Consider the following 13,911-nt stretch of genomic DNA (forward strand, 5'->3'; position numbering starts at 1 on the left):
GGCTTTCTACTTCTCCCAGCGTCCATTCGTCCATCCTTCCTTCTTTTTGTTTCTTTTCTTTTTTGTTGAGCTCTATTATTTTTTTCCACACTCCCCTCCCTGCTTCTCCCCTCCCCTCCCAGCTTCAAGGTCCCTATGCTCCCAATTTACTCAGGAGATCTTGTCTTTTTACTTCCCAAGTAGATTAGATCTATGTAAGTCTCTCTTAGTCCTCATTGTTGTCTAAGTTCTTTGGGATTGTGGTTTGTAGGCTGGCTTTCTTTGCTTTATGTTTAAAAACCACCTATGAGTGAGTACATGTCTTTCTGTGTCTAGGTACTTCATTCAAAATGATGTTTTCTAATTCCATTTTCCTGCAAAGTTCAAGATGTTTTTTTTTAATGCTGTGTAGTATTCCATTGTGTAAATGTACCACATTTTTCTTATCCATTCTTCAGTCAAGGGGCATTTAGGTTGTTTCCAGGTTCTGGCTATGACAAGCAATGCTGCTGTGAACATAGTTGAGCACATGTCCTTGTGGTACAATTGAGCATCCTTTGGATATATACCCAAAAGTGGTATTACTGGGTCTTGAGGAAGGTTGTTTCTTAATTTTCTGAGAAATTGTCACACTGATATTATCCAAAGGGGTTGTACCAGCTTACATTCCCACCAGCAATGCAGAAGTGTTCCCTTTTTCTCACAACTTCTCCAGCATAAGTTGTCATCAGTGTTTTTGATCTTGGCCATTCTTATAGGTGTAAGATGGAATCTCAGAGTTGTCTTGATTTGCATTTCTCTGATGAGTAAGGATGTTGAACATTTCCTTAAGTGTCTTTCAGCCATTTTAGATTCCTCTGTTGAGAGTTTCTGTTTAGCTCTGTACTCCATTTGTTTTTTTATTGGCTTATGTGATCTTTTGGGGTCCAGTTTCTTGAGTTCTTTGTATACTTTGAAGATCAGACCTCTGTCTAATGTGGGGTTAGTGAAGATCTTTTCCCATTCTGTAGGCTGTTGTTTTGTCTTGTTGACCATGTCCTTTGCTTTACAGAAGGTTTTCAGTTTCAGGAGGTCCCATTTATTAATTGTTTCTCTCAGTGTCTGTGCTGCTGGGGTTATTTAGGAAGTGGTTCCCTGTGCCAATGCGGTCAAGTTTACTTCCTACATTCTATAAGGTTCAGTGTGGCTGGCTTTTTGTTGAGGTCTTTGATCCATCTGGACTTGAGTTTTATGCATGGTGATAGATATGGGTCCGTTTTCATTTTTCTACCTGTTGATATCCAGGTATGCCAGCACCATTTGTTAATATGCTTTCTTTTTTCCATTTGATATTTTTTGCTTCCTTATCAAAGATCAGATGTGTGGATTGATATCTGGGCCTTCTATTTGGTTCCATTGATCCTCCTGTCTGTTCTTATGCCAATATCAGGCTGTTTTCAGTACTGTAGCTGTGTAGTAGAGTTTGAAATCAGGGATTGTAATGCCTCCAGAAGTTCTTTTATTGTATAGGATTGTTTTGGCTATGCTGGGTTTTTTGCTTTTCCATATGAAGTTGAATACTGTTCTTTTGAGGTCTGTGAAGGATTTTGCTGGGTATTGCGTTGAATCTGTTCAGTCCTTCTTTAAAAGCCTCCTGGTGTTCAAACAGAAGAGTGTATAGATTTATGTGACAGAGGACTCGTTAGGCCTGGTGTTGAATTTAATATAAGTGTCTTAGATTTTTTAGACCTTATAGCTAGAGGTGGCAGGTGGAGTGTGTGTATGAGGGGGTGGGGGTGGGGGATATGATATAATTTGGGAGTTTAAGCAGTACTCTTCTTGAATATCTTAAAATGTGGATTTGTACTTTGTATTTTATGTTTTTAGATGCCAACACTATTTGTGGAATCAGTTTTGGAAGTACATGGCAAATTTGTTCAACTTATTAACACTGTTTTGAATGGCGATCAGCATTTTATGAGTGCTCTAGATAAGGTAAACAATGGTATATGTACATAATTCTCTTTACCCTGTAATGTAAAATTTTCAGTTAGACATCTAAGTTTGAGATCTTTGAGACACTCAAGTTCTCATTAAATAACCACATTGAATTTGAGAGGCTAAGTAGATTTAAACTGGTTAGTGAGCCCCATAGAGTTTCCTATGTCAGTCTTACTGTTCATAATCCTAATGTCAGTTAGAACTGATACTTTCTTTGTATAGTCCCAGCAGTGGTAGGGCTGGTATTTTCCTATAATCTTTGCCATATTTCGGCTGTATTCATCCTCTGAAAGACATCAGGAATTTGAATTGGTATTTGACATGGGAAATTCACTTAGAGATTATATCAAAAAGTACTGCCAACATTTCAGCAATGAGTAGCAGATACTATCTTATGAGGAAGGGCATAGGTAATTCTTATAACAATATTTTGGTTTGTGTGGTAAATTATTCTGTTAAGCACGATAAAATACTGAGCTAAGCAGAAGGAAATTCTTTGTGTCTTTTTTTGGTCTTTCGAGACAGTTTCTCTGTCCTGGCTATCCTGGAACTTTGCAGACCAGGCTGGCCTCAAACTCACCAAGATTCACCTGCCTCTGCATTCCAAGTGCTGGGATTAAAGGTGTGTGCCAACACTGCCTGGCTCTTTTTAACTCAAAATTTCATAAGTTTCTGCCTTTCTAATTGACCATGCTACATGCTACCATCTCACAGTAGATGGAACTGTTCACTGCATGGTGACCTGAAGAAGCAGAGAGAGGGGGAAAAAGAAGGGCCCAGAGGTGGCAATAACCTTTTTTAACACAGAACCTTAAGAAATTCTGGGGAAATAGCTCAGTCTCAGCACCTGTGTGAAAAACTGCTGTGACAGTGTAATCTCAGTGCTGGGGAGGTGAAGAAGGGCATCATGGGGCTTGCTGTCAGCCAGTTTAGCCTCAACACAAAGCGGATGACTCTTGAACAGGTAGACCTTGCCTCTCTCTACATGTGCAGGTGCATGTATTCTCCCTTGCACTAGACGGAGAGGGAGAGAGAGCTGAACCATGGGTATTATAGACACGATTACAGCTGATCCTGTGTGCTCTCGCCTACTTCTGGTAACTAACTGTGGGCTGTCTTCTTGTTTAGGCCCTTACATCTGTTGTAAATTACAGAGAGCCCAAGTCTGTTTGCAAGGCACCTGAACTGGTAAGTTTAGTTGCTTAAAAGTAATCTCATGCAAAGTCAAAGGAAAAATTGGTAGACTGGCAAATTAATTTGTTTTGTGTACTTTTTTCAGAAGATGAAACTGTGTTTTGTCTTGAATTTATGTCCAGAATGCATTAGACCATGTGCCCTTTCTTAACCAACCAAAGGAGAACATAGATCACAAATAGCATGATAGAAAGAAATGTATATGGTCACTAATTACTGGTTAGATTTTTTCCTCTTTCTTTCCCTTCCTTTCTTTATTTCTAGTGGTTTGTGTTTTTAAAATTAACCCGATGCTGCTTATTTTATATAACAGTTTAGAACATCTATTGAGGCACTTTGCTTTGCTTTTTGTGCTGTTGCTGGTGACTATTCCTGGCCTGTTCTCAGGGCTGGGTCCTTACATCACCTCTAAGTGGCCCACCTATCCCTGTCTGTCCCAAGGGCTCTTTGTAAGATTTATTACCAATTTCTTTTTGAGCTTGCTAAGTACTGTGACAACTTGCTGAAGAAGTCAGCAAAGGGAATGACTGAGAATGAAGTGGAGGACAAACTCACCAGCTTCATCACCGTTTTCAAATACATCGACGACAAAGACGTTTTTCAGAAGGTGAGCTGAACAGAGTGTTTAGTTAGTATTTTGCTTTATTTTGAAGCTGAAGTCATAATGAAAATAACATTTACATTTTCATGCAGTTCTATGCAAGAATGCTTGCAAAACGTCTAATTCATGGGTTGTCTATGTCTATGGATTCGGAAGAAGCCATGATCAATAAATTAAAGGTAACACGAATCATTGTACCAACAGCCAAATGGCTCATTTTAAGTTTCCATTGATTTAGAATGATCTCTAAGTTCAGTATTAATTCACAACAAAACAACCCGTCTCTGGTCTCCTGATTGATTCGTTACATGCTTTGCAATTTGTTTTCCAGCAAGCCTGTGGTTATGAGTTTACCAGCAAGCTGCATCGGATGTACACAGATATGAGCGTCAGTGCTGATCTCAACAATAAGTTCAACAATTTCATCAGAAACCAAGACACAGTGATAGATTTGGGGATTAGTTTCCAAATATATGTCCTTCAGGTATGACAGTGCTTGTTTACGTTTGTGAACTTGACAGTGTGACAAGGTTAGCAAAGGACTCCTGTTGATGATGCATGGTCAGCTGCTGAGTTGTGGACCACACTTTAGAGACTTGTAATGAAATGTGTCCTGATGGTGAAGGCCATAGAAGGTCAGCATTATGAGAAAGGGAAAAGGTCTGTTCAGCTGCTTGCCTGCCCAGTAGATCTGTCTGTTGAACTTATTTCACTGTTCCTTTCTAGGCTGGTGCATGGCCTCTCACTCAGGCTCCTTCATCCACATTTGCGATTCCTCAAGAGTTAGAAAAAAGTGTACAGATGGTAAGTGTGCAGGAAAGATGCAATAAACAAAGGCATTGTAATGACTTTGTGTATGTCTGATTCATAGTATTGGTTATTCTGGTATTGTATGAAGGTTTAGGGCTACCTTGAATGTCTCAGTGGGTGTTGGCACTTGCCACTAAGCCTGACAACCTGGATTCAGTTACCAGGCTCTACGTGGTCGATGTAGAGAAGTGGTTCCCCCAGGTTGTCCTCTCTTTCATGCATGGCCCATAACATGGACAGTACTCCATCACCCCGATAAATAAATGTACATTAGTTTAGAGAGAAAGAAAGCTCCAGTGTCCTTCTGACTTTCCATTTGAATTAACATTTTAATTTTCCTGTAATGAGATACCAAAAAATAATACAGAGTCAGGCGGTAGTGGTACACATCTCTAATCCCAACACTTGGGAGGCAGAGGCAGATGGATCTCTATGATTTCATATCTAGTCTGATCTACAAAGGGAGTTCCAGGACAGCCAGAGCTGTTAGAGAAACCCTGTCTCAAAAAACAAAACAAACAAAAATATATACATATGCTATATATTCAAGAGAAAGTCTATGTTACACACACACACAAATAGGTGTGTGTGTGTGTGTGTGTGTGTGTGTGTGTATTGTTTGTTTTCTGAGACAGGGTTTCTCTATAAAAGCTCTGGCTGTCCTGGAACTCACCTTAGATTCACCTGCTAATGCCTCCCAAGTGTTGGGATTAAAGGAATATGCCGCCATGCCCAACAGTTACTTAAATTAAAAGTGAAATATAAAATAAAACGAAGGAAGCCCACTCCATCACAAAACCAAATATGGCAGTGTACACCTGTAATCCTAGCATGCTGGAGGTAGAGACAGGAAGATCAGAAGATCAAAGTCCTTCACAGCTATGTGTTAAATTAAAGGCCACCTGGCTCTCTGAGACCCTTTGTCAAAAAAAAAAAAAAAAGATGAGACTCTTCTCTCAAATTCACACATTCATTACAGGGAAGGAATTTTCCACATTTTTATTTATTCTTCAATTGTGTGTATGTAGCGTGTTTCATCTACCTGTGGGTATGTGTGTGTGTGAGTGCAGGTTCCCACAGGTCAGTAAGGTGATAGGACCCCTAGGGCTGGAGTTATGTGCAGCTATGAGCCATTTCTTGTGGAAGCTTGGAATCAAAGTGTCATTTGCAAGAGCAGTATGTGTTCTTAACTGCAAATTCATCTCCTTAGTGTCCGTACAATTAGAAATTTAAGTGCAGTATCAACAAATGGATAGAGAGGTACCTTGAACCCCACAACTTTGTTTATGTCATTGTTGACCTGGATGTCATAGACCCTGTTTTGTGTTAACCACACATGCATTGGTTAGCCTGTAAACTATGAGGGTCGATGTGCTGGTGAATGTAGGTATGACATCATGTATATGATGGTGTATTGTTTCAACAGAATCTGTAAAGTCTAGATTAATATTAACAGTGAGAAATTGATATTTCTGATTTGATGCAAAGATATAAAATTTGCAGGTACTGAGGTTTGAGAAAACTAGACAGGCTGTAAATGAAGAGTTGGGATAGGACCAAGGGCTTGGTGCAGTGGACCTGAGCTCAGATTCTAGTGCCCATTGCCTTGGTGGGGAGAAGACACAAGGACTGGGAGTTCCTGGCTGGCCAGTGCAACTGAGATAGCAAGCTCCAGATTCAGTGAAGCCCCTTTCTCAAAATAATGAATAATGATGGAGGAAGACATGTCCATGTTAACTTGTACCCTTCACGTATACACACAAGCTGGGATAGTTAAATAACATGTTGTGGTAACTCAGATTGTAGCAGAGAAATACTTCCATAGACTGATTCCTGCATAGGCAGCCTGTTGCCTGAGTTATTCTGCTCTTCCTCGTTTAATGCTGTTTAACCAGGGTGGGCTCAAGTAAATCTCTGCCTTAGCTTTGCATGTCTCTGTGACTGAGTGCACACACACCATAGCATTTGGCTGCTCTGCTTTATGGGTAGAATGCTTTACATGCAGGAATCAAAAGCAAGTCACTGCTGACTCAGCAGAGTCACCATAGGTTGGTACTCGCACACAGCAGTGATTATTCATGGTCTTGAACAGGTACTCTGGACAAGCTATATCATTAAGTGAACTAAGATGCGTTATCTTTTCAGGGTGGTAATAAATTACAGGTAAAGTTATGGGACCTACAAATAGCTTAACATCTCTCTTTTTCAACAGTTTGAATTATTTTATAGCCAACATTTCAGTGGAAGGAAACTGACGTGGTTACATTATCTCTGTACAGGTAAAGAACATTTAATTGCTATTTGATCAATGATATTTACCTGCTTGTATTCATTTAGAACAATAATTTGTATAGTCTAATTTTCTACGCCTCCCTTTTTGGTACTGTTAAGGAAGCCATCCACCATTGAACTATGTTTATAACCCTGATAACGGTCCCTTTAAATTTTTTGGATTGTATGACAGTGCATTTTTGTGGCATTTCATAAATATTAGAGAATTTGTTAAGAAAGGCAGACTACTGGGTTAGATATTCTTGAATAGCTGTTCTCCGTTTCCTGAGCCCTGTACATTGACTTTTATTTACAGTTCTGTCATGAAGTGTCAGAATAGAAGCAGGTATTCTAAGATTGTCTTTCTTCTTGGTTCCGTGGAGATGTTCAGCTAAAGCAAAGGCACATATTCTTTCCTTAGGCTCCAATTAGTTCACTTGGTTAATTTGTGTGAGTTATGCATGGGTGTGCTTCTTGCCCTATGGGTGCATATGGAGATCACGGTCACTACTGGCTGACTTCTTCCCCTGTAGCTCACCAGTTCAGTTAGAGCTACTCAGCAAGCTTACCCATGCTTGTCACTGAGATCACAGACGTATGCCCCGGTCCTGGCTGTCTGGCTAGATATTCCAACTCAGGTCCTAGCACTTGGGCAGCGAATACATTACCCCATCAGGGTTTTATTAGTTTTTTGTTTTGTTTTTAACTTTTGAAAAGTTGCCTGACAACTAATTCCAGCACTTGGGAGGCAAAATTAGTGAATTTGAGACCATTGTGGTCTGTCTGTATCTGTGCATTTGTGAAGTGTACCCAAGCCTGCCACATCTGGCATGGGGGCAGCAGAGGGAAACTTTGGGAGTCCGTTCTCCTTCCGCAGTGTGGTACCAGGCTTGAACTCAGGCAGTCACACTTTGAGAACACACAAGCAGTGATGGTATGGTATTTTAGGCTTTACTTTTTTACTCTTTGGGGGCTGCCACCCCCAGTTCATATACAAATGCACACGGAGCCTTATCCTTTTTTTTTTTTCTCCTTCAAGACAGGGTTTCTCTGTGGCTTTGGAGCCTGTCCTAGAACTCCCTTTGTAGACCAGGCTGGCCTCGAACCCCGCCTGCTCTGCCTCCCAAGTGCTGGGATTAAAGGTGTGCGCCACCACCGCCCAGCTGCCTTATCCTTTCTTATGAGTTCCCAGCGTTAGCTTGACTTGTTTCTAGCCAACTTTTCTTAAACTATCCTGGGCTTTTTACCTTTCTTTATTCTATAGATATTTTATTCCTTTTCCATGGCTGGCTGGGTGGCCTTTTATTCTCACTTCTTGATCTCTCTTGCTCCTCCTTCCTCTCCTCCCAATTTCTCCTTCTATTCATTTGCTCTGCCTGTACTCAGTACTCTCACATGACAGTCCCATGTCCTCCAAACAAGAACTTTGCATGCCTTCCCAGGAGCTTTAAGATGTCTTTGGCTTACTTTTTTAGGGAAAAACAATTCAAACTATCATTTATGATCGCTTTGAAATGAAAACAATTTGGATAATTAGTATATTGTCAATTTTTTGTTTTATTTGTAGGTGAAGTTAAAATGAACTATTTGGGAAAACCATATGTGGCTATGGTTACAACCTACCAAATGGCAGTTCTTCTTGCCTTTAACAACAGTGAAACTGTCAGCTATAAAGAACTCCAAGACAGCACTCAGATGAATGAAAAGGAGCTGACCAAAACAATCAAATCATTACTTGATGTAAAAATGATAAACTATGATTCAGAGAAGGTAACTAACTTCCCAAGCGACTCCATGCTCTACCTGATGAATGTTCTTTTACTGGTATTGGTTTTAAGTTTGTGGTGTCATCCACGTGACTCTGTAAATTAGCCCCTTATCCACAGATGAACAAAATACTATCGGGCGGGCAGGGGGCCTTGGAACCTTGGAAGCATAGCTTCCTCTAGAGCTGGCTCACTTGTCTGCAGTATGATTACCGCAGCATTGTTAGTATATATAATGGCTGGGCCTGGAAATAGTTACTTTCTAAATAGAAACTGTTTAAAATTCTGGCAAGTGTGAAATCAGAAAAAAAAATTTTTGTTTTAAATATAGGAGGATATTGATGCAGAATCGTCATTTTCTTTAAATATGAGCTTCAGCAGTAAGAGAACAAAATTTAAAATTACTACGTCAATGCAGAAGGATACACCACAAGTAAGTGCTTGTTGGAATGCCAGTTCTTTTAGAAATATTTAAGTAGTGGTTGAACGAGTCCATTTTATACCTATATCAAGAAAACCTTTGTACGTTAAAATTAATACTATGATAAATATTCAATTTGTCGGCCATATAATTTTGTGTCTGCAGTATGTTAGAGTTTGAAAGATAGGCAGCTTATTCAGGGGAGCTCCAGTTGAGCTATCTACTCATTAATTACGTCAATTATAAATAGTGGTAGGTTTTGTTAAGTTTCCATCTGTGTATACAGTGTATTTCTCTCATCCCCTCTCACTCTGCCCTCTTCCCAAGCGGTCCCTCTTTGTTTTTATTTTTAATGATTCCATAGTTTAATTAAGATAAGAAACTGGACAACTTAACCAGTGTCTACACTATTGAGCAAAATGCTTCTTTCTTAGCAAACATTAACTTCATGAGTTGGGGATTGTGGGTGTGTAAGGGAGAGAGTATATTAATGAATGAATGAAGGAATGAGTGAATGAAAGGATGTATGTATGTATGTATGTATGAATATAGCCATTAGGACATGCTGTGTGAATGTTCTGACAATGAGCTATATCCCCAACCCAGTATTTTATCTTAAAACATAGTTTGGGCTTGTGTGTGTAGCTCAAACCTAGAGCGCCTGCCTAGCACGTAAGTCCCTAAAAGAAACTAAAGAAGGAACGGCAGGATTCTTATGTGTGGCTGCACAGCTTGCCCTACATGGTTTGTCTGGTATTGAGCCAGCAGGAGTGTGGTTTAGCAGTGTGGCTGGCTTTTAGGTGAGTTCAGTATTGATCACCAGGCTTCATTCAGACTTTGCTGACTGCCCTTTGGATTCTGGGATGGGAAGTAGATAAGATATCAGGCCCTTGGAGGAGGGGAGACACACACACTAATCGCCACGAGTTTTGAACCCTAATGTAACCAAGGTCTCATTTCTAGTAGAGTGAACAACAGACTAGGGATTTGTCCTTAAAAGACTGCTGTGTAATCCCCAATCTTCCGGCATCATGTATAACCCACTTTTCCTGATTCCCCGGCTCTCTGAGGGTATCATTTGTTTTTTTAAGACTTTTTTTTATTTTATATATGTCTGAGTGTATGTATGTGTACCTTATTCATGCCTGAGACAAGAAGAGTCCAGAAGAGAAGGACTTGGTCCACTGTGAATACTGGAAGCCAAGCCTGGGTCGTCTATGTGTGAAAGCAGCCGTCTCTCTAGCCCCTGATGCTAATTAGTAACTGGGATTTTAAAAATTTGCTAATGGAAACTTAAAAACAACATTCATTGTCTTATCTGTGGGTCACCCCTGTTCGTAAAAACAGGAGCTGGAACAGACGAGAAGTGCTGTAGATGAGGACCGGAAAATGTATCTCCAAGCTGCTATCGTCCGCATCATGAAAGCACGCAAAGTGCTTCGGCACAACGCCCTCATCCAGGAGGTAAAGGGAAAAGTCCTCGGGATTTTGTAGTGTGCCCTGTTAAAGTTGAGACAGCTAATATTGACCAAACGGCATAAAGAAATGTTGGTTTTAAAGAGTTCTTATTTTAAAGAGTTCAATTTCGTTGGTAGAACCAGCATTGCTCTGTTTTGAACTTAGAGATCCTAAACTTGCCAATTTGCTAAGTCGCCTTCCCACCTGGAAAAAGGGAACACTTTAAGTGTTCATGTGTTCCTTCATTCCCTTTACACACTAATATTTGTGTGGGACAAAACACCTTAAGGCTATTCTGCAGTGCAGAGAGCTCAACTTGCCACTGAAAATTTTGGCATCAAGACTATGCATCAGCCAGGCAGTAGTGGCACATGCCCTTAATCCCAGAAGGCAGAGGCAGGTAGGTCTGAGTTTGAGGCCAGCCTGATCTACAAGAGCTAGTTCCAGGAAAGCTAGGACTGTGACAAAAAATTTGTCTCAAAACAAAACAAAGTGTGTGTGTGTGTGTGTGTTAGAAGAAAAGTAGAGTTAGCATTAGACTTGGAGGCTTATTGAATAATGTAGGGAGGTGACAATGTTGGTAATTTACTATTTTGCTGTATCTTATATTTTGCACTTTAATTCCTCTATCATCATGTAAAAACTGATCTCCCTTCACTCTCTAAGTGCACTGCCTTGTTCCGTGTCAATCTCCTTACAGCTAGCTAATGGGTTGGAAATGGGTGCTAATGCTTACTAACGAGAGCTTGACTCCCTGTCTCTCTCACAGGTAATAAGCCAGTCAAGAGCCAGGTTCAATCCCAGTATCAGCATGATTAAGAAGTGCATAGAAGTTTTGATAGACAAGCAGTACATTGAGCGCAGCCAAGCATCTGCAGACGAATACAGTTACGTCGCTTGACACCCTCTTCCGGTGCGGGTGTGAGGTCATTGCCATCACCGTTTGGTGTGCTCCTGTGGGAAAAAGCAGGCCTGTGCCTCCATACTTCGGTTATTTGGCAGCCCCTGTTTTTCTGCTGTTTACAACATCACCAGTGCCACGTCATGAGCGTCAGAGAAAAGCCTAGCGATATTTCAAGCTCATGTCAGGATGACATTTCTTAACTTTACTAGAAGAAGGAGTGAAGCGTTGCTGAAATGTGGGGTTCGGTTGGGTACCATGCTTTCTCCCCTTCACGTTTGCAGTTGATGTGGTTTTTTTTTAATGTATCTTAAAGGACATAAAATAAAAACTTAAATATTGTAATATGACAGATAACCTAATAATTGTATCTACATTAAAATGACAAACATGATGTTGCTGCTTGTCAAATAAAAAAAATAAAGAAACAGAATGCCTTTTTCTATGTGGATGGAATATCAGGTTGGACAGAAAATAAGACATCCAAGCAGCCAACAGCATTTCATCTTGGTGATGAAGTGCACTTGGGCTCCTGTTTAACCTTCAATTAAGACTTCTCGTTATTGTTTTTGAATACATAAAATTGCATCTGGTGTAAAATTCTCTTCTGTGAATTTGAGCTAAATGGCATAAGCAATTTTTGCCGACTGAAGATGTAATTCTGTCAGTGGTTTTCGTGATGTGCTGTACAAGAAACAGAGTGGTGGCTACTGTGGTGACTTGAGCCTGGCAGAGCAGGATCTGCTCCCCCTCGACTCTCTTCTTGACACATTAACGCTGACATAATGACTGTTGTAGGAGACGGACTCCACCACCAGCACCCCTTCCCCAGTGCAGGTGACTCCCCGTCCTAAGTCCGACAGCAGTGTCCCTCAACGCTCTGGCGCCTTGTCTAGGGACATGGAATCTCCCGTTAGTTTGTTTACTGCAGATAACAGGGGCATTAAAATACTCTGGTCTCCATATTATCCGTCTGCCATCCCTATATTGCTTTTTTTAAGCCAGAGTATTTAAAGCATATACAATACAAATACTTTGTTTATAATCAATTTATATCTTAACTGATAAGGCCTTAAACCCACAATGATAATATGCTGAATAAATAAACTACTTAATTTACATTCTCATGTGGCTCCTATTTAAATTTATTTAATGATTTGATTACACCTTTTCTTGTAAGGAGTTCAAAGAGTGCTGGGTTCTAATGATGTCTGCTGTCTTTATTATCTTTATTATCTTGCCTTTCTCCCTTCTGAGGACAATGGCAAAGCGCGTGCTGTTGTGCGTTCTTGGTCAAGAAACAAGGTCCTTTTTTCATAACTTGTTAAGTTGTCCAAATTTATAAATATTAAATTAAGCCAAAACCTGATACTATCAAGAAATGCTCTATTGAAAAGTAGCCAGAATACTGTGATGGATTCAAGGTCTCTTCTCATTTCTCCTTATTTCCTGACAAGCAGAAGGGATGCGAAAGGTCAGGTTAAGTTCTGCTGAGGCCCCACTGAGGAAATGAAATGTGCTCACTGAGTCTATCCAGCACCCTTTCTCCCGCCAAGAACCCCAGGCAAGAGCTCCAGCTTGGCCTTAGTGGGTCAGAGGTCACCTGTCGGGGTCACCGCCACATCAGCTACAAGAAGGTAAGAGGAAGGAAAAGAGGGCTTTTATGTTTAAAAAATAGGGTAACAAGCAAATTCTCAACATTTTTAAAAAGTAAGTTCTCTTTAACTCAACAGGTAAGTTGGATTCCCAAGACCAGTTGTTTGTAGGGAGGGCCCCACCCCCCACCCCCAGCTGTCTTTGGACTTCCTCTTTCTCTCACACACAGACACACACACTCGCACACACATGCATCATTGCAATGCAAAGACTTTTAAACCTTTAATAGTAATGTTGGGTCTTTTAACAATAGTTTACAAATAGCTTATCAGTATTCTTTCCTTTTGAAGTAAAGTGTAGAATTATTCTGTGGCTTAGGCCAGTATAATGATTTGCTTTGGTAAATCACCAGCGTTTTGTTTAACCCTGTTTATTTTATAATTGAGACATGCTACGATGCTGTAAAATTTCTTATGGTATTTTAACCTTTGGATACAAACTAGCAAGATAATAAACATATTATCTTGTTTAACTTTCAGATTACCTCTTGTTTCTTCTTTGCCTAGAACTGGAAACTAAACAGACTTAACAGACTTCTGAGTCTGAGTATAAGCTGAACCTGAATCAAATCTCATTTGCTGTCTCTGAAGACTTGTCCACAATAAGTTCATCTGGATGTGGTGGTGGAAGCCCACAGTCCCTGCCCTCGGGAGGCAGAGGCAGGCAGATATGAGTTTAAGGCCAGCCTGAACTACATAGGTCTAGGCCAGCCACAACTATTTAGTTTCTGTCTTGAGAGAGAAAAAAGCTCCATCATACATATGGAAAAATATCTGACTTTTAACTTTGTATGTGATCTTTAACATGTGTGACCTTTTTACTTAAGATGTTAATGTACATCAGTGGTTCAGTAAAAGTTACCTGTGAGTTTAAT

At 40.2% G+C, this 13,911-nt stretch overlaps 1 protein-coding gene across 1 annotated transcript in view; it reads left to right on the forward strand.

The window, feature by feature from the left end:
- Cul2 (cullin 2) overlaps window positions 1–12,508 on the forward strand; it is a 36,245-nt gene extending 23,737 nt beyond the window's left edge. The window contains exons 10-20 of the mRNA XM_050152701.1: window positions 1,846–1,953; window positions 3,088–3,147; window positions 3,632–3,760; window positions 3,847–3,933; window positions 4,086–4,238; window positions 4,481–4,558; window positions 6,777–6,843; window positions 8,403–8,605; window positions 8,933–9,034; window positions 10,370–10,486; window positions 11,250–12,508. Of these exons, the coding sequence (XP_050008658.1) occupies window positions 1,846–1,953; window positions 3,088–3,147; window positions 3,632–3,760; window positions 3,847–3,933; window positions 4,086–4,238; window positions 4,481–4,558; window positions 6,777–6,843; window positions 8,403–8,605; window positions 8,933–9,034; window positions 10,370–10,486; window positions 11,250–11,381 (1,236 nt within the window). The 3' untranslated portion in view covers window positions 11,382–12,508. The remainder of the gene's footprint in view (window positions 1–1,845; window positions 1,954–3,087; window positions 3,148–3,631; window positions 3,761–3,846; window positions 3,934–4,085; window positions 4,239–4,480; window positions 4,559–6,776; window positions 6,844–8,402; window positions 8,606–8,932; window positions 9,035–10,369; window positions 10,487–11,249) is intronic.
- The last annotated feature ends 1,403 nt before the right edge of the window (window positions 12,509–13,911 follow it).

This window comes from Alexandromys fortis, unplaced genomic scaffold (genome assembly GCF_014885135.2).
Source record: "Alexandromys fortis isolate MF-2015 unplaced genomic scaffold, M_Fortis_MF-2015_v1.1 scaffold_54, whole genome shotgun sequence".
NCBI classification, from domain to species: Eukaryota; Metazoa; Chordata; class Mammalia; order Rodentia; family Cricetidae; genus Alexandromys; species Alexandromys fortis.